Source organism: Macaca mulatta, chromosome 14 (genome assembly GCF_049350105.2).
Source record: "Macaca mulatta isolate MMU2019108-1 chromosome 14, T2T-MMU8v2.0, whole genome shotgun sequence".
In the NCBI taxonomy this organism is placed as follows: Eukaryota; Metazoa; Chordata; class Mammalia; order Primates; family Cercopithecidae; genus Macaca; species Macaca mulatta.
The window spans coordinates 6,400,740-6,424,818 of record NC_133419.1 but is presented as its reverse complement, the minus strand read 5'-3'; the positions used below and the strand labels follow the sequence as shown (position 1 = coordinate 6,424,818).

At 50.6% G+C, this 24,079-nt stretch overlaps 2 protein-coding genes across 17 annotated transcripts in view; one reads left to right on the top strand and one right to left on the bottom strand.

The window, feature by feature from the left end:
- Window positions 1–9,972, bottom strand: part of KMT5B (lysine methyltransferase 5B) — a 59,726-nt gene extending 49,754 nt beyond the window's left edge. For 7 of the 16 annotated variants that reach the window (XM_077960694.1, XM_077960695.1, XM_028832661.2 and 4 more), the window contains exon 1: window positions 9,796–9,972. The gene's annotated coding sequence lies outside the window, so the exon portion shown is untranslated. 16 annotated transcript variants of the gene reach the window in all.
- Window positions 9,973–10,232: 260 nt separating this feature from the next.
- On the top strand, window positions 10,233–23,661 carry LOC114672119 (uncharacterized). Its single transcript, XM_077961973.1, has 5 exons — window positions 10,233–10,938; window positions 21,217–21,288; window positions 21,636–21,805; window positions 22,045–22,180; window positions 23,565–23,661. Exons 1-3 carry the CDS (start codon window positions 10,544–10,546, stop codon window positions 21,688–21,690), a joined length of 522 nt encoding a protein of 173 aa, XP_077818099.1. The 5' UTR covers window positions 10,233–10,543; the 3' UTR covers window positions 21,691–21,805; window positions 22,045–22,180; window positions 23,565–23,661.
- Window positions 23,662–24,079: the final 418 nt, after the last annotated feature.

Sequence of the window (24,079 nt, the reverse complement as noted above, 5' to 3'; positions counted from 1 at the left end):
GCCCTCGTGATCTGCTTGCCTCGGCCTCCCAAAGTGCTGGGATTACAGGCATGAGCCACCGCACCCGGCCTTATTTCCATGTTTTGGCTGAATAATCCTGGTGAGAACATGTGTGTACAAGATACCTGTTTGAGTACCCGCTTTAATTCTTTTGGTGATATACCCAGAAGTAGAATTGCCGGGTCATACGGTAATTCTATGCTAAACTTTTTTTCTTTTAGACGGAGTCTAGCTCTGTCACCCAGGCTGTAGTGCAGTAGCACGATCTCAGTTCACTGCAACCTCTGCCTCCTGGGTTCAAGCGATTCTCCTGCCTCAGCCTCCTGAGTAGCTGGGATTACAGGTGCCGCGCCACCACACTCAGCTAATTTTTGTATTTTTGGTAGAGACGAGGTTTCACCATGTTGGTCAGGCTGGTCTCAAACTCCTGACCTCGTGATTTCCCCACCTAGGCCTCCCAAAGTGCTGGGATTACAGGCGTGAGGCACCACACCCAGCCCCATACACTTTCATATCATTAGAATCCAGCACAAGACCAGACATAGGTTCATTCATATCACATCCCCTTTCTATTCTCAAACGAACTGCTACACATAAGCGGAATCAGTTTTTAGTTCTCCTAAATCTAAAATTACAAAAGGACTTGATATCAAAGAATTCCAAATCAGTCTTTATCAATGACTATTCCAAATCCATCTGCAATCAATAGTGCAATAACTAAGGCTCCATGGAATCCTATGGTATCAATCCCAGCAATTAGGCCAATATAAGAATCCCTGCAAAGCTATCAGAAACATTTGTGATCAATATTCCATCATAACACCATAACATTGCTTGACGGGGCAATTTCTCAGTTGCTAATTTGTTAGAAAACTATCATAAATTCACGTTCATACCTGTAACCTTAAAACTTGCTCCTATAAATATTGCTGTCTCAATTGAGAAGCGAGGTGACTTGTCAGAGTAGTTCAACTGGTGCTAGTATTATGAAAACAGAAAAGCCTTCGGATTTTCATTTCCCTGAATTCACAATTATGCTTCTACCCAGGGCAGAGCCTTTATTTTAAAACTAGAGCGTCATGCTAATTCAAATGCTAATCAGGTATCTAGCACCATCAACTCCATAGCAAAGAATATGTCTCTATACTCGCAAATAATTACAAATGTCCATGATATTATCATTCCTACTTTCCTTCTGTAGCTTTCACAGGGTCAAGCTTGGATGCATTCTGCTTCACCCAATTCAACAGCTTTCCCAAGTCCCCTCAGGTGGTAATGCCCTCACTCAGGCCACCAAGGGAATGGGGTCTGAAGCTGAGCAGTTTACCTACCACCAAGGCAGAATGCTTCACCCACTGCCCTTTCAGAATAAAATGATGGCCACAGACACCATCACTAAGTCTTGAAAAAGACTAAACTTGTTGAGCTAACAGCTCTAAAGCAGACTGCAGTATGGTGGAAAACGGCCCCCAGAGACATTGGCTTCTAACCTCTGGAGCCTGTGAATGTTACCTTATAATGAAAACGGTCTTTGAAGATGTTATAAAAGTTTTTGAGATAAAAGAGATTATCCTAGATTATCTGGGTAAGCCTTAAATGCCACCCAAATGACTTTATAAGAGGCAGAGGGAGATCTGACACCTCACAAAGAACAAAAGGTGAAGCAGACTGGAGTGATGTGGTGAAGGAATGCTGCAGCCCCCAGAGGCTGGAAGAAGCAAAGAGCAGCTTCCCTCCACAGCCCTGCCAATGCCTTGATTTTGGCCCAGTGAAACTGATATTGAACTTCTGGCCTCGAGAACTGTGAGAGAATACCCTTCTGGTTTGTTGTTGTTGGTGGTGGTGTTTTGACACGGAGTCTCACTGTGTTGCCTAGGCTGGAGGCAGAGGTGCGACCTCAGCTCACCGTAACCGCCACCTCCCAGGTTCCAGCAATTTCTTCTGCCTCAGCCTTCTGAGTAGATGGGATTATAGGCACCTGCTGCCACGCCCAGCCGATTTTTGTATTTTTAGTAGAGATGGGGTTTTGCCATGCTGGCCAGGATGGTCTCAAACTCCTGACCTCAAGTGATCTAACCACCTTGGCCTCCCAAAGTGCTGGGTTTACAGGTGTGAGCCACGGCGCTCAGCCCATTTCTGTTGTTTTAAGCCACTAAGTTTATGGAATTTGTTACAGCGACCACAGGAAACTAACAGAGATTACGAAAAACTAAACCAAAGTAGAAATGCTTTACAGTTACCACGCTCCAAAAATATATAAAATTCCAACATGCCACAGGAAAAAAGATTTTAAACAACTTCAAAAACAGTGTATTTAAAACAAGTTTTTAAAGACTGGGCAACAAAGTGAGACCCTCATCTCCACCAAAAAAAAAAAAAAAAAAAAAAAGGTAGCCAGCTGTGCTGGTGCGCAACTTCAGTCCCTGCTACTCAGGAGGCTGAAGGATCATGGGAGTCCAGGAAGTAGAGGCTGCAGTGAGCTATGATCATGCCACTGCACTCCAGCCTGGGTGACAGAGTGAGACTTCACCTTTAAAAATGTAAATAAATAAAAAGTTTAAATCATACAGTATCCTTCAACTGAAGGTATAAAATACAGCTACTGAGTTATACGGATTTTGAAAATAGAGCTAGCCTCTTAATTATGCCTCTGATTGCTCACACACTGTGCTAGGCCAGATAACCATGATCTTCCTGAAAAGCATTATGATTGAACAGTTTTCTATTTATATTAAAACTTACAATAAAAACTGAAACTATTAGAATTTCTCCTTGAGCAAAACATTTTAAGCAGCAAACTACCCACCACTGGTAAGTTTATGATCAGACATTCACAATTCTTAGACTTACTTATTTGGCTACTAATCTACAACCAGACACGTAAGAAACTCCTTATTGCCTTATCACAGAAAATACTGCTTCATTCTTACGTATCACATTCAATATGTATTTACGATGAGGGATTTCATGTAAGAAAGACTCCATGTCTTCATCTTAGTAGATAGTTTAAAACAAAGGTTTTCACTGATGGGGTTGTTGAGGGAAGTCCTCAAAAAAACTTCCAGAAGAAAACAAAAATGCCGGATTCCCCATCTCTCCACATTTGATCCATCTGCTTACCTAGCAGTGCCTAAAAATAAAATCAAGGATGCTTTCTTTGTTACAGTTTTGTCTAGGACCCAAACAGCCATTCACGTTTCCGGAAACAGATGCCACCTAGTGTCAAACGTCTGTAAGTACAGCCTGTACAGGTCACAGTTTCTGTCAGAAGTTACAAGAAATACATCAAAGATTTTTACTGGGCAAGGACAAGTGTTAGGAAAAACTTCCAAAAGGTGGTTCTTGGGCTGGACGTTACAGGCTGCTTTGAGTTTGCCGGCTGGTGGGCTTTGCAGAGGCAGCCCGCACAGGGATTAAGGATGTGGCTCTGCAGTCAAAGCACCTGTCCCACCCTAGCTTCATCCTTACCCCAGCAGCCTGAGCAGGCAAGTTATTTAACCTCACCGATGCCCCATCAGTACAATGAAAAGAGGGCCTCCCTCCTAGGTTTGGCACAAGATTTAAAAGAGCACAAACTGCTAACAAATTAAGGTCTCCCCTTGCAAGTAACTAACGCAAAAGCAAAGCAGGCCAGAAACATTCTATACAAAACTTGAATCAAGTAGAAATTTCCCTTCCATTCCTCCCCACCATAAGTCACACATGGGGGAAAAAAAAAAAAACTCATCACCTCACCCATTTAAAAAAGAACAAATGTGCAAGAGAATAATTATGACACAAGGCTGAGCACCAGTTCTGCTTTCCCTACGGTTCCCAAAGAGAAGGAACTTAACTTCTGGCAACAACACGCATGATTAAAAATCATGCCAAGCTACACCTCCCATCCTAAACATTCAGAGGGATGACAGACTGGACTACAGACTTTCTTACAACACAGTTTAGTTTGTGATGTAGCTGGTCAAACAGATTATTTTCACACCCTATAAAAGAAGATACACACATCACAGTTCTTTAACACACATTCAATACTATCATTCCCATTTTACAAATGAGAACAAAACTTAGAGAATTAGGAAAAAAAGAAAAAATGAAGCCAAGTCCAGATTGAGAGACTGTGTACTCTTAATATCACACAAAAAAGCAACACAGGCCGGGCACGGTGGCTCACACCTGTAATCCCAGCACTTTGAGAGGCTGAGGCAGGCAGATCACGAGGTCAAGAGTTCGAGAACAGCCTCACCAACATTGTGAAACCCCATTTCTACTAAAAATACAAAAGTTAGCCAGGCATGGTGGCGCTTGCCTGTAGTCCCAGCTACTCAGGAGGCTGAGGCAGGAGAACTGCGTGAACCCAGGGGGCAGAGGTTGTGTGGAACCAAGATCGACCCACTGCACTCCAGCTTGGGCAACAGAGCGAGACTCCATCTCAAAAAAAAAAAAAAAAAAAAAAAAGGCAACACAATAATGACCCAAACAAATTATTTATTTTTTTAGACGCTGTCTCATTCTGTCGCCCAGGATGGAGTGCAGTGGCACGATCTCTGCTCACTGCAACCTCCGCCTCCCAGGTTTAAGGAATTCTCTGTCTCAGACTCCCGAGTAGCTGGAATTACAGGTGCCCACCATCATGCCCAGCTAATTTTTGTATTTTTAGTAGAGACAGGGTTTTACCATGTTGGCCAGGTTAGTCTTGAACTCCTGACCACACGATTCACCCGCCTCGGCCTCCCAAAGGGCTGGGATTACAGGCGTGAGTCACCACCACGCCTGGCCCCAAACAAATTTTTAAACACACTTTGCCCAGGCCAGGCATGGTGGTTCACACCAGTAATCTCAGCACTTCAGGAGGCCAAGGTGGGTGAATCACGTGGTCAGTTCAAGACCAGGCTGGCCAAAATGGTGAAACCCTGTCTCCACTAAAGATAGAAAAGTTAGTTGGGTGTGGTGGTGCGTGGCTGTAATCCCAGCCACTCGGGAGGCTGAGGCAGGAGAATTGCATGAACTGGGATCTGGGAGATGGAGGCTGCAGTGAGTTGAGATCACACCACTGCACTCCAGCCTGGGCAACAGAGCGACACTCTGTCTCAAAAAAACAAAAACAAACAAAAAAACACTTTGCCCCCATATTTGAGGAGTAAAACTCTAGAACAAAATAGACAAGGTTCCTGACTGCGTAGAGATCACAGCATACTGTGGGAAGAGACATAAATATGTGATTATCAATCTGGTGCAAGCTGTAAGAAAAACAGGATGTTAGGAGAGAGACTAATATGAGAATGGACTTGAGATGGGATGATCAAGAAAAAATAAATCAAAATTATAAATACAAAAATGAGGCTAGACATGGCAGCTCATCCTATAATCCCAGCACTATGGGAGGCCAAGGCGGGAGGACTGCTTGAGCCCAGGAGATTGAGGCTGCAGTGAGCTGGGATTATGTCACTGCTCTCCAGCATGGGAGGCTACAAGACCCAGACTCAAAAAGAAAACAAAAAACACCTTTTTTGGGTCAAAACCCCTCCTGGTACATACTTATATGCACCAAACAAATATTTCCTCTAAACCCTCCAGGACCCTGAATGACGTCTGGTTTTGTTTCCTTTCCAAGGGGGAGAGAGAAGGAGGGGTTTCCTATGGTGCCACTGGCCCACTGGCTGAAGGATCAAGCCACTTTTTACTTCTCAGTGAGGAAAACTCCAGCTTCCTAAAATCAGATTGGTTTTCTTACTAAAAATATCTATTTCTCCATATGATGCAACATAAGCATTTCCTCAAAAATAAAAATACTCCTCAGAGATCATTAAAATCTATCAGATATTTCAACCCTGTTACACAAATCAGACAGGCAAATAATTCATCGGGCCGACCTAGAATCCACTCAGTTCAACAAATTTATGAAGAACATCCCAGAGCCACCAGGCACTGTTCGTGGTGCTGGAATACTAGTCATTTTCAGAGAACACTAGAGGGCGCGGGAGAGCGTCTACTTTCAGGAAAATCAGTCAGGGCTACTACGTGAGTCAGGGACGAAAACCAAAGGGATGCATGTGGGGAAAACAAAGTTACCTGAGTACAGGGTAGAAAAGTACAGGGTAGAAAAGAAACAGAATGACCCTTCACTGAAGGGGCCTTTTGCGTAAGGCTTGAGAGGCAAGCCCAGTGCCTTTAGAGATCTGCTGATCAGGCATTCCTGTAAAGGTGGCACAAGGTAGAAACAAAGGTGTCAGAACACACGCACTCGGTTTCTACTCGTTCTGGTAACATGCAGGACTCGGGATTCACTAGCTCAGCAACCCTATCAGGTGAGACAAGTATTAGCACTACAACAAGGAAGTTAAAGCTCAGAAACAAATTGCTTTCCTAAACACAAAGTGCTACTAAGTCATAAGGCTAGGTCTAAAACCATCTTTTAAACTGTAGCCTGGGGTTTACTCCAGTGCTTGAGCCACGTGTACCACCTAGAGGTTTATCACCAGCAAATGATCCCTGGATCTAGGTACTATTTTCTTCAGTGTGCTATTAAAACAGACAAACTAAGACAGCTTACAGAGGTGCAACCGGCATTGCAGGAGCCATACAGGCCCTCAATCAAGCTTTGGGCGGGGGCACTGATACCCTAGTCTCTCAATTCTAAAACTCAACTGATTATCTCATAATGACATTTCAAAAAAAGGAGGTAAAACTACAAGAAACACGCATATGAACTAAGTAAGGTAATTAGAGAGATGTCAAAATATGATTAAAATCATTCTTAAGAGAAAATAGGGTGGCATTGAAGTGTAAAAGATGAAGTATTAACATAATTTTGGATTGGAAGTGACCTGAGAGGTTTAGTCGTTTTGTAGACGGAGACTAGGCCCTATCAATGACTTATACAAACAGTGACAGAGCAGAGAATGGTATTGATTCTTATTCCACGGTCCTTCAACTATTCCTAAAATTATACTTCTATATAGCAGTCATCATTTGACATACAGCCCTAAGAAGATGGCCCGGTGTTTAAGTCTGTCTCATTCGGAGACCAGGTAGTCCCAAACCAACCCCATCCACACACATAATGGACCGTCTCCTGCATTTACTTAACATGCAGTATTATAGCCAACAGGGTGATGGAGTGGAGGGAGGACACGTGGTCCCTGTCGTTAAAAGTGTGCGGAAGATTCCATTAGAGTGTTCTAGGGTTGACACAGTCGGGGAACTCCTGCCCACGGAGAAGGATTTTGCCAATGGAGAGAAAGTAAAGCTCATATATGGTACACAGAAACACGAAATAATGGGGCCACGGCGATTTATCTGAAAGGAATTTCTCTGTAAGCCATGGGAAGGGCATTCCGTGGACAGGGAGCTGCTTAGATGTCACACACACAAATCTCTTTTTCACACAACCTGGCCACGAACCCAGGCCCTATAAACCCACAAACTGATACTCAGGTAAAGGAAAACCAGATTCAACCCCCCTTTTAAACAACCCAAGAGAAAAATCACGAAACAACATCCCCCACCCACCAAACTCCCTGCTGAAAGACACGCAGACACCGGGACACTTCCTTCACACGCGTCTCTCCCTCTCAAGAGTCCGCTACCCTCCATCCACATTCCCCAGTACTGCCCCCTGGCATTCGCTGTGAGAATGAAAAGTTCAGCGCATGAGCAATTCAGGGTGTTTGGGACGGCAGATGAAAATACAGGCGCGAGAGCACCTGGAAATGATTATGGATAAAGAATCAAGCCCTACCTTACTCTCTTATTGAAGAAGTATCTACCATATTCCCTTCACTCTCCAGCTCAGTTTTTAACATATAATGATGTTTGTAAATAACATTAAAGTAGATTTACTTTGAGAAACTAATACAAACTATTAAGCTTGACAACTTGGAGATTAATAAATTAACCCATTCATTAAGTGTCTATGAGCATCTACTCTGTACCTGCCCGTGGGCGGATGAGATAACACTAGACTCAAAAGCTCACAAGAAACCACCCCAACGGCTGTGTGTGTGAAGGTTTCACCAGCGAGGCAACATTCTCACGGGGCCTTTCTGAAGGACGAATGTGTACAAGGTGGAGAAAAGGGGTGGAGGGATGCCAGGCAGGGCACGGCCTACAGGGACCACGCATGGGAAGCTACTGGAGACAGAGCTTGGGAGAGGGACCAGAATGTAGAATGTTTAGAGATTACAAAGTAAAAAATGGGCTGGAGTTCCCACACATGCCGGGATTAGAGCGTTTGTGGACTCTAACCTCGGAATATAAGGCGCTCCAAGAGGGACAGGGCCACACCTCTGATTCAAATTGCTAAACCTTCAGATACACAATAAATCTATATCTACAGCAAGCAGCAATTTATGTATTTCAACATGCACAAATTATCTGTGATTATTTCAGGCAAAAATGGTTTCCTCCTCCCTTTTCAAAATATTTGTTTTTACTACTAATTAACAGTATTCTCAATATTAACGTGTTCTCAATATTAAAGACTAAGTGAAAAAAGTTATAGCTGGCAACTGCTTCCTCTGAAAACCCTACACAGCAGAGTTCAGACCTATATGGCCATCCTCGACTACACTTTATATCAAACTGGTTTAAATCGAAAAAGGTCCACATCACAAAGAATCACAGTCAAATTAATTCATCAGCCCTCTATTCTAAGGAAAACTCCCCTCACTCCTGATAAATTTCATTTGGCAAATTCTTAAAAATTAATTCCTAAAGTTCCACCGCTTAATAGATCCTAAGTTACTGCACCAGACCCGGGTTAATAAACCCAAATAGACTGAACTTCTCAGCACCCAACTTGTTTCTATCTTAATCCAGCAAGTTGCATCGAGCTGTCATTGTGAAAACCTGCCTGTTCCTCCTTCCAAGGCGGAGGTGACAACGGTGCACATCATCCGCCGATACGTGGAAGGACAGACAGACACCAGGGAACCAAGGGAGAGCGGATACAGCACAAAGGGGAGGCAGCGGCCGTGGGGCGCCGGGCCACGGCCAGAAGCGCCGTCGGGGAGGAGGGTGGGCTGCAGGACGAGCTCGGGAGGGCTCCGAAATGCGCTTGGGCCAAAACAAAAACAAAAAGTTCAGCGCCGACAGTGGGAGCAGATTGGGCGAGACGGTTCACGGCTGCCCATTGGAGAAAAGGGAAAACAGAGTCCCCCAATCGCGAGCGACGGGGCTGCTCCCCTCGTGCGGCCGCGGGCCCGGCCCCGACGCTGCCCGGCGGCCGCTACCGCTCCCTTCCGGCCGCGGCCACCACTGCAGGCCCCGCGCCGGCCCCGCACCGGCCTGGCCGCAGCCCCGCCCCCCGCGCCCGGCCGCTTGCGCCCGGCCCCGGCCCCACCCGCCTTGGCCCCGGCGGCCCTGCGACCGGCCCCGGCCCGCGGTCCCCCACGTCCCCGCCCGCCCCGTCGCCAAGGCCGCCCCCAGCACACCCTCGCCGGCGCCCGCCCCTCCCCCGACTCACCGCCCGCGCCGCCCCGCTCCTTCTCGGGGCGCGTCCGAGGCCCCGCTGCCCGGCCGCTGCGATGCGGGGCCGCGCCGCCGGGCCCCACGTCCCAGTCCCCCCAGAAAATTAATCACCAAAAATAATTCCAGAGAAAAATGGAAAGTAAAATCCAAGATGGCGGCGCGGACCGCAGCACCGCCTGCTCCCTCCGCTGACGGGAAAAATGAGTCCCCACGGCGGCCAAGCCCCCCGCCCCCAACCGGTCGCCGCCGCCGCCGCGCCCCCCGCGCCCCCGGCCTCGAATCGCCGCGCCCCCGGCGCCGGCTCCCGCGCCCCGCCACCGGGGGTCTCACCTCCGCCTCGCGCACGGCCGCCCGTACGAAAAGCGTCCGCCGGCTTCAGGACTTCGCGTCCCACGTCCGTGCGCCGCGCGGTGCCGCCTCCGGTCCCCGGGCGTCCTCACCTCATCTCTCCGCAGCCCCGCCGCCCGCACCGCCGCCGCGCCGCCGCCCCCGGTGAGCCGCCCGGACCCCGCCCGGGCACGGTGGAAGGATACGAAAAGGAGGCCGCGGCATCGACGGCGGAGGGACACCGTGCCGCGCGAGCGCCACAGTGTGCGCGCGCCTCCCGCCAGGCCTAGCCGCCGCGGCCCTTCCACGGAGCTCTGTGCGGGACGCGGGCACGCGCGGGGAGGGAGTTCCGCGCCGGGCGCTCCCGACGGCGGAGGGACAAAGGGCGATTCAGAGCTAGCCGTCGCCTCCCCTCGTGGCGGAGGGATCCGCGGCCGGCCTGGCGGCGGCTGGTATCCCTCCGCCGTCGCTGCCCTTTAAATCGCGGCTGAGGCGGCGTCGCCCGCGCCCCACGGGCGCCACCTTAGGGTCCCCTGTCGCCTTTACGCGACTGCGTTCCGGTCCCGGTTCCCGCGGGGCCCCGGTGGCTGTCTCGGGCCCTGGGTTATTGCACACCTGCCCCTTCCAGGGATGGTTCTGGAGCCAGCCTCTCGGGCTGCAGACCTGGGGAAGGGGACCCCCTTTGCCCGCCGCGCCTCCCGGTTGCGCCGAGGGAATTGGCCCCAGGCAGGCGAGCGTCTTTGTTGTGGGAATGGGGGTCACTGGCAGCAGATGCACCCTAAGACCATGTGGGCAGGCTGAGCGTTCCTGCGCGGAGCATGCGAGGGAGGAGGAGAGCGGGCGCGCCTCGGCCTGGCCCCCCGCTGGCCCCGCCGCCCCCAACACCCATTGCGCCCCGCGCCACGCTCCGCCCCACTCCGGGTGTGCCCTGCGCGCTGGCCGTGCGACCCCTCCTCGGGGAGCCCGGGCTGGCGGGGAGATCCTGACGGGCCGGGCCCCCTGCGAGCGGGGGAGCTGCGAAGCTTGCCTGGGCATCGATCTTGCAGTTCAGACAACAGAACAACGACGAGCGCACGCCCGACCCCTGCGGGGCTGCCCAGGGCCTCCGCGCATCCTCCTTCTCACGCCTCAGGACAACCCCCGGAGGTGGGAACCATGTGGGTCCTACTTTACACCTAGGGAAACTGAGGCACGTGGAGTTCCCTGACCTCTGTGACAACTAGTCAGGGCTTGAGCCAGAGCCCTCCTCCAGCATTCGGGTGAAAAATGCAGAATAAATCAGGAGGCGGGTGCGGAGGACCTCCAAGAAGTTGAGGTTGGCATAGGCGTGCAGAGGTGCCCGGAACTTGGTGCCGGCAGGTGACCCGAGGAAGCGCAGACCTGGAGGGTGAATTTGAGCGTGTTGGTAAAAGGGGGTGGCTAGGACTTGTATGGAGAGTGGGACCAGTCAGTGTCAAGGCCCTGGGAGGGGAGGGAGGCTGCCCTTGCCATAGAGAGGAGGCAGGCAGGGCGGCAGGGCAGGCAGCTCAGTCAGATGCCAGGAAGAGCCGCAGTCTGCCTTAGTTTTCCCCTGCGGCTCCAGGGCCATCATCCTCCACAAAGGATGATGAATGGAGGCCGTGGACGACCACCTAACACAAGGACTGGGCTAAGTCCAGCTAACACTGACGCAAGCGCCTCCCTTATTTGCCCTTATCCTTGACCTCGACTTTGGCTGGTAAACATGATGCTCCTTACGGCCTTCCACAGAGGGAAACTGAGGCACGGTGACTGCTGGGGGCACATGGCTGACGGAGGCGGAAGCAGGTCTCATCTTCAAAACAGAGCTCCTCCCACTGCCCTCACCTGCACAATCAGCAGCTTCCTCCCTCTGGAGGCCGACTCAGGGTTGGGCGGTGGGCCCCTCTCCTGTCTGCCCTTTCACTAAAAGCAGCGTCATCTGTGGCAGCAGAATCCACTCTGCCACGTTCGTCTTTGCAGACGCAGCTAGCAAATGATTGCTTTGGTGTTCTTGGTTTCTGATTTATCAGAAACTTTCCAAGATTTTCATAGTGCCTGGCTCCAAATACTCAGCTTGCACCCCAGAAACACCGAGACTGCCTTTGCCACGCCCACCACCGAATGCCCACGGGAGGCGAGCTCACTGAGGAAACACCATCTGGCTCTAAGTCTACCTCGGTCTCAGGCCCCAAGTCCAGCTATGCCTGAGCAGCCCTCCAGAGTCCCCAAAACCGATGTCCTCCCCACTCCCACCTTTCCAGAGCCCACCCCAGCATAGAGGTGCTCTCCACATGCCCTTCAGAGTGAATGCCGAATCCTGAGTCCTGTGAAGCCCCCATACTCCCAAGATGCAGGCACTTCCTTGTATTCACTGCCCGATGCCAAGTCAAGTGTTCTGGGCACCTTGCAAGGCTGGGCCCACAGCCTGGCAGGGACACAGATGAGCAAACCCAAGCCCAGCCTGCTCCCAGGCCCCCAGTTCTGTGTCCATTCTTCCCTCAATCCCCCTACGTTGCCAGCTGCTCTTCCAGCCTCAGCTGAGAGGCCCAGGGTAGGCCAGGGCTCCTGGCAGAGCTGAGTTGGGGTTCAGGACCTTGGTGGAGCCGTGCAGGGGGCTTGAGGCCTTTGGGGGTCCCCGCTCAGGGAAGCCAGGGCTAAGCTGGGCTGAGAGCACAGCCCAGGAGAGCCCTCCCTAGGGAGACTCCCACAGGAGAGGCCAGTTGGAGGCTCCTCCTGCCAGCTGGCAGGGGAGGGAGAGCAGGAAGTAGGCGGCCAGGCACCTGCCCAGTCCCTGTGTGACAGGAGCCTTTGGTATTTACACTGGGAGACCTCTAGACACCCCAAAGTGGAAGAGCTGAGCCACAGAGGCTGGGGGGCCTCCCCAGCCTGGCCGGACCGAAAGGGATTAACAGCTCTAAAGAAAGACCGAGTCAGCGGAAGGGGCCTGGCTGGCCCCGGAAGCACCGTGAGGCTGGCCAGGAGTGCCAGCCTAGCCCGGAGCTGGCCTGGGAATGGCACACTTGCCAGGGCACTGACTGAGGCCATGAAGTCTATTTTGGTCTCCCTAGCAGGGCTGGCTCTGGCGTGTCCAGGGGCACTCCAGCCTAGTGCTACCCACCCTGCTATGCTCTCCCACTCCCTTTCCTCGAGTGCCAGGTTCACCCAGTGACAGGATGGCAGGGATTCACTTGCTTTGATCCTGTGCCTACTAGGATGGCCCACAGGTCACGTTGACCCCACAATTCCAGGTTGGAGGCAGGTTGCTTCTCATTGTAAAGTGATGTGTTGTCTTCCGTGCTCCGCAAATGCGTCTGCCCCGGGTCCCCACCCCACGCCGAAGCTAGGACTATGATGGGAGCAGGTGTCTGAAACCAGAGGCAGAGTGGGGCGTACCCAGCTATCCCAGTGGCCCCTCTGGGCGGCTGGCGGGTTTCCTGGTCACATTGCTGAGCACCACTACCCCCGGCACCATTCTTGCCTTCCACCTGCCCCTCCACTGCCACTGTCCTTGAATAGAAGAAACAGCCACTAAAGCTGGGCGTGGTGGTTCATGCCTGTAATCCCAGCACTTTGGGATGCCAAGGCAGGCATATCTCCTGAGCTCAGGAGTTTGAGACCAACCTGGCTGACATGGTGAAACCCGTCTCTACTAAAAATACAAAAATTAACTGGACGTGGTGGCACACACCTGTAATCCCAGCTACTCAGGGGGCTGAGGCAGGAGAATGGCTTGAACCTGGAAGGTGGAAGTTGCAGTGAGCTGAGATCATGCCACTACACTCCAGCCTGGGCGACAGAGTGAGACTCTGTCTCAAAAAAAAAAAAAGAAAAAGAAACAGCCACTGAAAGGTCAAGTGACACACCCGAGACCCCTGGTCAACAGCAGCAAGACTTGACAGCAGCTGCCAACAGAGGTTGGCATGAGTCTGACCTGGGTTTGAATCCCAGCTCTGCAGTTTGCCAGTCATGGAATTTGGGGCAAGTGATGTAGCCTGTCAGCCTACCATTCCCTCACCTGTGAAAAGGTCCATTCCTTGGACCGGCCTTAGTAAGTTCCTCTGTAGCTTTACAATTGTTGATGTGTTTCAGATGCTCAAATTCTCTCTCCAGCCTGGACTTCTCTGAACTTCAGACACCACCATTTCCATGCTTAATAGGCATTTCAGATATAACATGGCTAAACCGGGGGACACACACGAAAGCAAAACCCCCTCCTACCACACCCTTCCACCTCTCAAACAGGTACCCTTCCAGCACTCAAGTCTAGGACATAGTCCCCTCCCCTCCCCTCCCCTCCCCTCCCCTCCCCTCCCCTCCCCTCCCCTCCCCTCCCCTCCCCTCCCCTCCCCTCCCCTCCCCTCCCCTCCCCTCCCCTCCCCTCTTTCTGTCCTTCTTTCCTTCTTTTTTGAGATGGAGTTTCACTCTTCTCACCCAGGTGGGAGTGCAGTGGTGCGATCTCGGCTCACTGCAACCTCCACCTCCCAGGTTAAAGCAATTCTCCTGCCTCAGCCTCCCAAGTAGCTGGGATTACAGGCGTGTGCCACCATGCCTGGCTAACTTTTGTATTTTTAGTGGAGATGGAGTTTTGCCACATTAGCTAGGCTGGTCTCAAACTCCTGACCTCAGGTGATCCACCCGTCTTGGCCTCCCAAAGTGCTGGGATTACAGGCTTGAGCCACCATGCCCGGCCGAGACCTAGTTTTCATTCTTCCTTCATGGCTTCAGGGTTCTTTCTCCTTAGCACACGCGACAGCTCTAGCATTCTGTATCTTTCAGTATTCATCCTAGGGCTGACTATCTCTTTAGACTGTCAGCTTCTCAAGGGCAGGGAGCTTTGTCTCATTCATTGCTGTGTCTCCAGCATCCAGAACCACCCCTGGGGACATGGTGTTTGAGGCTTCCTCTGCTTTCGCTGAAGGGAGGGAGGAAGGAAGAGGGAAAGATACTAATACTAACTTTCCAGGGTTGCTACAAGGATAAAAGGAGGTGCATGGGGCTCTGTAATCACTCCCCAAACTCTGGGGGCTCAATCTTGCTTTGTTGACAAGGCTTCTCCACCACCCACCCCACAAGGTGTGTGGTGTTCCAGCTCATGGGTGCCCTGGGGGTTGTGTGCTCAGCACCCACCTGGGCAGTGGGACAGGCACCAAGAAAATTTCCCTGTCACTGAGGATATCGTTCTTTTGGGGTCCCATTGCACTCCTTTTTATCTCCTCTCCCCCAAATAAAACTCAGCCCTAACCAGCCCTCTCTAGAAGCAAACACAGAGAGGACCAACAGCCGCTGACAAAGGTTGCCTCATGGGCAAGTGGAGCTTTATCTTATTATTATTATTTTTTAATAATTTCTGGCCAGAGGCAGTGTCTCACGTTTGTGATCCCAGCACTTTGAGAGGCTGAGGCAGACAGATCACTTGAGGTCAGGAGTTTGAGACCAGCCTGGCCAACATGGTAAAACCCCGTCTCTACTAAAAATACAAAAAAAATTAGCCGGGCATGGTGGTGTGTGCCTATAATCTGAGATACTCTGGCGGCTGAGGCAGGATAATTGCTTGAACCCGGAAGGCGGAGGTTGCAGTGAACCGAGATCATGCCACTGCACTCCAGCCTGGGTGACGGAGCGAGACTCCATCTCAAAAAAAAAAGAAAAGAAAAAAAAAATCAAAAAATGAGATGTTACAACTGCAGCAGTTTTGATTTACCCCATTATGGGTGATGCCCACTTGGGTCACCCGTAATGTGGTTTAGGGGTGTCCAGGCCTCCCCATCGGCAGGTCACTTGCTTGCCCATTGTAATAAATAAGTTTTCTGTGGAGAGATTCATTGAGGGGATGTGAACATCATTCCTCATCACATCATATATATGTGTGTGTGTGTATATATATACATATCTATCTATCTATATATACATATATACACCTCAGAATGGATTTGTGGGTTCCTAGTTTTGTTCAATTGGTGTCTGTTCCTTCCTCTCTCCTCCTCTTCTTCCATCCTTTCTTTCCTCCTCTTTCTCTATTTCTTTATTTTTCTCTCTTTCCCTCCCACTCTCTTTCTTTATTTCTTCCTTTATAGTTATTTGTGGTAGCTGTATTTATTATAACTGTAAACTGGAAACAACCCGGATGCCAACCACCAAAAGGATGGACAGACACATTGTGGTCTCTCCATATGATAGAATCCTGTTCAGAAATAAAAAGAAACGGACTACTCTTACAAACACCATAGATGAATTTCAAAAACATTACATTGAGACAAAGACGTCAGAAACTATAGAGTAAAAATTGTTGGGTTCCAAACAATGAAGTCGTGGAAGAGAAAATCCCCTAATCTATGGTGATAGAAATCCAAAGAGTCATTAGTCTCTGGGCAGCTGGGATTGCCCATCAGGGGACATGAGAAACTATGGTGAGATGGAAATCTCTGTTTCTGAGGGCTGATTGTCAGGGTGTGTATGTTGTGAAAATTCTCAAACTGTAAATCTAAGTTTTTTTTTTTGAGATAGGGTCTCACTCCGCCACCCAGGCTGGAGTGCAGTGGTGTGATCTCAGCTCCCTGCAACCTCGACCTCTCTGGGCTCAGGTGATCCTCCCACCTCAGCCATCCCACTAGCTGGGACTGCAGGCACTCACCACCACACCTGGCTAATTTTTTTTTTTTTTTGAGACGGTGTCTCACTCTGTTGCCCAGGCTGGAGTGCAGTGGCACGACTTTGGCTCACTGCAACCTCCGCCTCCCAGGTTCAAGTGATCCTTCTGCCTCAGCCCCGCTAGTAGCTGGGATTACAGGTACGTGCCACCATGCCCGGCTCATTTTTTTATTTTTAGTAGAGGTGGGGTTTCGCCATGTTGGCCAGGCTGGTCTCAAACTTCTGACCTCAGATGATCCACCTGCCTCAGCCTTTCAACGTGCTGGGATTACAGGTGTGAGCCACCGCGCCCGGCCACACCCAGCCTAATTTTTTAAAAATTTTTTTGTAGAGATGGGTTTTCACCATGTTATCCAGGTGGGTCTTGAACTCCTGAGCTCAAGCAATCCTCCCGCCTCGGCCTCCCAAAGCTCTGTGATTACAGGCGTGAGCCAAATCTAAATTCTGTGCAAATCACTGCATGCAAATTATGTGCTCAAAGAAGAGGGAAATAATCTGGAAAAATACTACTGCTCAGTGAAAACTTCAGTTTTTCCATGACTTATCTTGACAAGCAAATTTTACAAAATAGTTTTTCCTTGGATGTTTCCCAGACATTGCTTCTGAGAATGACCCAGGTTCATGGTACAGGTTCCAGGTTTAAGGTGCAGATGAGGAACCTGAAGAATCTTGTTCCTTCAACCAGAGCACTGCTGGTGCCAGTTATTGCTACGTGATATTTAAAGGGAGGAGGCGAGCTGGTCATGGTGACTGTAATCCCAGCACTTTGGGAGGCTGAGGCAGGTGGATCACATGAGGTGAGGAGTTTGAGACCAGCCTGGCCAACATGGTGAAACCCTGGCTCTACTAAAACAAAACCAAACAAAAAAACTAGGCGTAGTGGTGTGCGCCTGTAATCCCAGCTACTCAGGAGGCTGAAGCAGGAGAATTGCTTGAATCTGGGAGGCGGTGGTTGCAGCGAGGAGAGATGGCACCATTGGACTCCAGTCTGGGTGACAGAGTAAGACTCGGTCTCAATAAATAAATAAATTAAATAGGGAGGAGGAGAAACTGTTCCTGCTTCTAATAGATGTGCTGGAACCTTCTACCAGCACGCGAGCCTCCCTGCTACAGGCCCCTCCAGTCATCTCCCAGCTGCTGCCTGGTCTGTGCCCATCTGGAAGCCTGCAGCCAATTCTGAGTTGACGTGGGTCTTCTCTGGCCAGGAGATGTGTGGTTTATGTGGAATCAGCATTTTGCTCTGTCTCACAATCACTCCCTTACGTTATGCCTCACAGATACACTTTGGGGTATTGGCTTGTCCCCTGATAAATTCCAAGGGGTGGCATTTCCTGAGCCAAAAGTCCGAATGGTTTTCCTCTAGGGCATGCTGGGTGGCCACGCAGAGAGGGTGACTGGGGGCCTCAGCCCTGCATTCTCAGTGCAGAGGGCTTCCCACGCAGGGGCCACTAGAGACCTAGAAGCTCGCTCGCCATGGGAACTGGGGGACTTAGGCTTTCTCTCCATAGGATGGTCAATGGGTGTCAACTTGACTGGGCCATGGGACACCCAGATCGCTGTGTAAACACGATTTCTGGGCATGTCTGTGAGAGTGTCTCCAGAAGAGATTAGCCTTTGAATCGGGTGGACTGAGTCAAGCAGATGCCCGTCCTCCCAGTGTGGGGGGCCTCATCCGACCCACTGAGGGCCCAAATAGAACACTGGGCCTTCAACATGAATTTGGAGAGGGGAGGGCACAAACATTCAGTCTACAGCAGAAAGGGAGAGGGGAGAGAGTAGAGTTTAATTTTTAAACCCTCCCTGGTAGTGAGAACAATTAATTACAGCAAAGAAGAGAAAGACAAGACTTACATTTCCAAATCTAAACAGGCTGCCGGGGGTTAGGCAGGGGAAGCACTGGACGCGGGGCCCATGCTGGAAAAACACAGTGATTGTGGCCACCCCATCAGGGGTCCTCTGACTCTCGAAACCAGGCCCTTTCTGTGGGGACCAGTTGCTGCTGGGGGCAGGAGAGGCAGAGGTGCCTGGTCCCCGGCCCCTGTTGCACCTTCTGCCTCTTGTGTTTCCTTCTTATTCTTTCTGGGAACAGAGTTTCCAGTGATAAAATATAACTTAAAGGCAAAGGTACTCTGGTAGGAGAGGGACCAGGGCTTGGTTCAGACCTGCATTCTGCAAACAAATTTCTTAATAAAAATAACAGGCCAGGTAAGGTGGCTCACGCTTGTAATCCCAGCACTTTGGGAAACCAAGGCGGGTGGATCACCTGAGGTCAGGAGTTGGTGACCAGCCTGACTAACTAATATGGTGAAACCCCATCTCTACTAAAAATACAAAAATTAGCAGGACATGGTGACGCATGCCTGGAATCCCAGCTACTCGGGAGGCTGAGGCAGGAGAATCACTTGAACCCAGGAGGCGGAGGTTGTGGTGAACCGAGATCGTGCCACTGCACTCCAGCCTGGGCAACAAGAGCAGAACTGTCTCAAAAAAAAAAAAAAAAAAAAAGAAAAAAAGAAAAATAACACCACCACACACCCATGTTCGTATTGTTTTTCACAGTAGCCAAAAGGTACACACAACCCAAGTGCCCATCAGTGGATGGGGGTAAAAAAATACAATACACCCAAAGCATGGAAGAGTATTCAGCCTTAAAAAAGGAGGAAATTCCAACATGTGCTACAATATGGATGCATCTTGAGGACTTTTGGCTGAGTGAAGTGAGCCAGACACAGAGCACGAAACCGTGTGATTGCACCTTACGTGAGGTATGTAGGGTAGTCGTATTCACAGAAACAGAAAGTAGAATGGTGGGTGCCACGGCCTGGGGAGAAGGAAATGGAGAGTTGTTTAATGGAGACAGAGTTTCAATTTTGTAAGATGAAAAGAGTTCTGTGGATAAAATAATGATAACTGTACCTCAGCTATGTGAATGTACTTAATACCACTGAACTGTACCCTTAAAAATGATTGAGGTCAGGCACGGTGGCTCACGCCTGTAATCCCAGCACTTTGGGAGGCAAAGACGGGTGGATCACTTGAGGTTAGGAGTTCTAGACCAGCCTGGCCAACATGGTGAAACCCTTGTCTCTACTAAAAATACAAAAATTAGCCGGGCATGGTGTCGGGCGCCTGTAGTCTCAGCTAGTCGGGAGCCTGAGGCAGGAGAATTGCTTGAACCTGGGGCAGGTGGAGGTTGCAGTGAGCCGAGATCACACCACTGCACTCTAGCCTGGGCAACAAAGTGACACTCCATCTCAAAAAAAAAAAAAAGACTGAGATGACAAATTTTACATTATGTGAATTTTCCCACAGTTAAAAACAAAAAACAACAACAACAAAAACAGCAGCCAGTTCACTGAGTTTCCACCACGTACCATGCACTGGGCAAGGCTCTGATACAGAACATTGTGATCTGTGTTTACAGATGGGGAAACTGAGGCTCGAAGTGACTTACCCAGGGCCACACAGCCTTAGTGGCAGAGCTAGTGCGCTGACTCCTCTGTTGTGTGGCTGAGGTGTGAGAATCCCTCCCATGGTGCTGCACAAGCTGCCAGGGCTGTGACTCCAACCTCCTTTGCAGGAGGACACTCTTAGAATCCCATCTGAGACCTCAATTTTTAGCATATTCTGTCCTCTTGTTGCAGAAGATGGGGTCCTTTTATTTTACTCTTTTGGGGGATGGAGTCTCACTCTGTTGGCCAGGCTGGAGTACAGTGGTGTGACCTCAGCTCACTGCAACCTCTGCCCCCCCACATTCAAGAGATTATTGTATTTCTACAAACACAAAAATGTGTTTTTGTGGAGGTGGGGTTAACTTGGAGGTGAGGTTCTGCCACATTGGCCAGGCTGGTCTCGAACTCCTAGCCTCAGATGATCTGCCCACCTTGGTCTCCCAAAGTGCTGGGATTACAGGCGTGAGCCACCGAGCCCGGCCAGATGAGGTCCTTTTAAATGCCATCCTGGGAGTTTTCTGACCATTGCATTCTTCTGTGAGTTAAGAGTCGGTTGGCCGGGCGCGGTGGCTCACGCCTGTAATCCCAGCAGTTTGGGAGGCCGAGAGGGGAGGATCACGAGGTCAGGAGATCAAGACCATCCTGGCTAACACGGTGAAACCCCGTCTCTACTAAAAATACAAAAAATTAGCTGGGTGCGGTGGCGGGCGCCTGTAGTCCCAGCTACACGGGAGGCTGAGGCAGGAGAATGGCGTGAACCCGGGAGGCGGAGCTTGCAGTGAGCCAAGATTGCGCCACTGCACTCCAGCCTGGGCGACAGAGCAAGACTCCATCTCAAAAAAAAAAAAAAAAAAAAAAAAAAGGAGTCGGCTGCTGAGTCTGAGGTTCAGTCTTTGCCATCAGCTCACTACCACCATCCTCTCCACCATCCTGGTGGCTACTGTTGCCTCCATGCCACTCAGGTACAGGAGTAGCTCAGGCCCGTGCACCCTTCCCACCTGCTTACCTCCTCAACACGTGAGCATCTTAGCATTGTGATGCTACAGTGGGCCAGGGTGATCACCACCTCGCTCCTCAGCAGTGGGCACCCGGTGACCCTCTGGTTGGCAAATGAGCCCTTCTTGAGGGGCTACTTCCTAGGCCCATATCTGATACCAGCTGTCTCAGCCTGGGTCCCCTAGAAGCAGCCCCTGAGAATATGATTTGAGAATGAGTCCTTTATTTGGGAAGTGATCCCAGGAAACACCAATTTGGGAGCAGGTGAGATGGAGAGGGGGAGGAAGCCGTAAGGAAGGGTGCATTCATAATCTGGTCACTTCTGCAGGCAACTATGGCTCAATTCTGCTGGGACCCTCCAGGCAACTGTGAGGATGTGCTTCAGTGTTCTCCAACTGAGGTAAGAGAGCTGGGGTATTGATCCACCACTTCTGCCAGTCATGGGATCAGGGAAGCTCCCTGGGATTGCAGGCTTGTGCAGCCAGGGAGTGCCCTCGAGTTAAGGCACAGGTGCTTACAGCTGGAAGGGTTGGGGGCATGGAGTAGTGGGGCTGAAGGGAAGTGGATGGGTGTTGTCAATATCTGCAATAAAGCAGAAAAACTACTGTTAAACTTCTTTACATTTAGAGCCCTACTCTTCTGAACCCTTCTCAACTCAGTCATTGACATCCATAATTTTTCAATCCATGCTCTTTCTGCCATCATGAATGTTGACAGTACAGCATTTCTCAAGAGTGATTGTTTCAGGCTGGGTTCCCAGGAGGCTGATTCTGAGGCAGAGAACATGCAGGAAGTTGGTTAGAGGCTGCTCTTGGGATCAACGCCTTTGGAAGAGAATGGAATGGAGGCAAGCAGGATTGGGCTGAGGGAGAAGCTGACCTGGGATGCCAGCCCCCACGGGGAGCTCGGAAGAGGAGGTAGCTCTTGCACTTCCATGCCCATCTCTCCTCAGATGCAGGCCACCCTGGGAAGGGAGCGTGTCCTGGGGTGGGCAGCCCGCATCAGCTGAGGCCATCCCTGAAGGGGCCTGCCTGCCAATGGCATCGCAGCAGCTGGCAAATGGGCCTCCCATTCCTAAGGGGAAATGTGACTGGTACAACAGAGCATCTGCCACAGTCCTCCCCTTTACTGCTTGGATCTGCTTCTCCACACCCAGGATGGCCACTCTCTTTCCTGCCTGGGGACCTTCTCTGGCCACAAGGGAGCAGGCACAACCCAGCCATGCTCAGGAGGTGATGCTGCGGGCAGCGGACAGATAACCCATCAACTTCATCTCTGTGGACGACTCCTGGGTGAGTTCCACGTGGTTCCTCAGGCGGTCACTGGCAGGAGAGAGCCCTACTCACCCCCCCGTGGTGAGACCTACTTGTTAGAGCACTTTCTGGAACTTTCTCCTCCCCTGCCTAGTTCCTCACTTCCTGGAATACCTGCTTGCCCCCAAACCCTTGTTTCAGGGTCTGCTTTTGAGGGAACTCCAACCAAGATGGGCCCAGTGGAGATGAAGAGGCTGAAAATAAAGGAGAGTGTGCAGGGAGGAGCAGGGTCCCCGGAGGCCTAGGAGGCTGACGGCATTGGACGTTCAGAGGGAGAGCTGCATTAGGCAGAAGGGGTGATGGTGTTACTTGTGGGGTAAACATGGACACTTCTGGGGGTGGGCTGCAGGAGGACGAGGAATTTGCTTTCTGATTGCATCTGGTTTCTCTGTGAGGAAGGAGGCGAGATTATCACTGAGGGTGAGGGTGGCTGAGGAGATGAACAACTTGAGGAGAGTGGAGAAGGCCTCGATGGAGAAGCAGAGAGCAGCCTAGGAAAATGGAGACGCCCTTCCCAAAGGGTTGGGGGTCAGGGGCCTGGTGGACTGTGAGCTTCTGGAACCATCTGCACCCCCGTAAGACCATCTCCGTCAACACTCAGCATCCCTGTGGAGGGGCTGAATGTACAGTGGGTTGGACTAGACGCCTTTCATGGGGTCTGCCCGATTCACCACTTTTTTGTCTCTACCAACCATGCCCTCAGCCTCCACAGGGGTTATTTCTGGTACAACTCTGCTCCCAAGCCCAGGGGTGGTCATTGGATCCAAGTTTACCTAATCCCTCTCCCAGGGAGAATCTCGTTCTCAATTTCAACTATGCCCCTGTGATGAGCTGGGCCCTGGGGACACAGCAGTGGATAAGAGACAAGACCCCTGTCCTCATGGACCATACAGCCCAAGGTGGGTGAGGGACAATAACCAAATAAACAAAGAATCCAAAGAATTGGGGGTCGAGCATGGTGGCTCACTCCTGTAATCCCAGCCCTTTGGGAGGCTGAAGTGGGTGGATCACTTGAGGTCAGGAGTTCAAGACCAGTCTGGCCAACATGATGAAATCCCATCTCTACTAAAAATACAAAAATTAGCTGGGCATGGTGGTATACACCTGTAATCCCAGCTACTCGGGAGGCTGAGGCAGAATTGCTTGAATCCGGGAGGCGGAGCTTGCAGTGAGCTGAGATCGCGCCACTGCACTCCAGCCTGGGTGACAGAGCGAGACTCTATCTCAAAAACAAAAGCGAAAACAAAAAATAACAAAAGAATTAGGGACTGTGACAAGGAGGATGAGAGAAGTAAGCTGGCTGCCGAGACGGTGAATGGCACCTCCCTTAGATGGAGTAACTGATGTCAGACTCTCCACGCAGATGACATGGAAGCTGAGACCTAACAGGTGAGAAAGACCCAGTCATGCCAAGGACTTGAGTCAAAGTGTCCCAAGCAGAAGGACGAGTAAATGCAGAGGTGAGAAAGAGCTTGGTGTGTTCTCCTGGGGAGTGCCAGGAGACTGCAGGTGCTGGAGCGTGGTGAGCAAGAAATGAAGTTGGGGAAAAGGCAGAAGCTGTAACACGTGGGAGCCTCTCAGTTTTTGCTAAAGACCTTGGATTTTATTCCAAGTATAACAAGAAGCCAGGAGTGACACAGTCCTGTTTTTGGGGTAATGTTTTATTTTTATATAATTCCAAACTTACAGAAAAAAAGACTAGTATGAGAAACTCCCATATACACATTATTCAAATTTGCCAACTATTTACACACTCCCTCTTCGCAGTAGTTACAGAGTTGCTGCAAATACTGGATCATTGCTTTTAGGGGAAGACAGGGTCAGGTTCCTGTGAGCCTCTGGCTACAACATTTTCATCAACTGATCAACACATGACCT

Coding starts and splice junctions, on each gene's coding strand:
- LOC114672119 (XM_077961973.1), top strand. CDS start 10,544: ATGGGGGTCACTGGCAGCAGATGCACCCTAAGACCATGTGGGCAGGCT. Junction 10,939..21,216: donor CCTCAGGACAACCCCCGGAG/GTGGGAACCATG, acceptor TCACTTCTGCAG/GCAACTATGGCTCAATTCTG. Junction 21,289..21,635: donor TTCAGTGTTCTCCAACTGAG/GTAAGAGAGCTG, acceptor TGATTGTTTCAG/GCTGGGTTCCCAGGAGGCTG.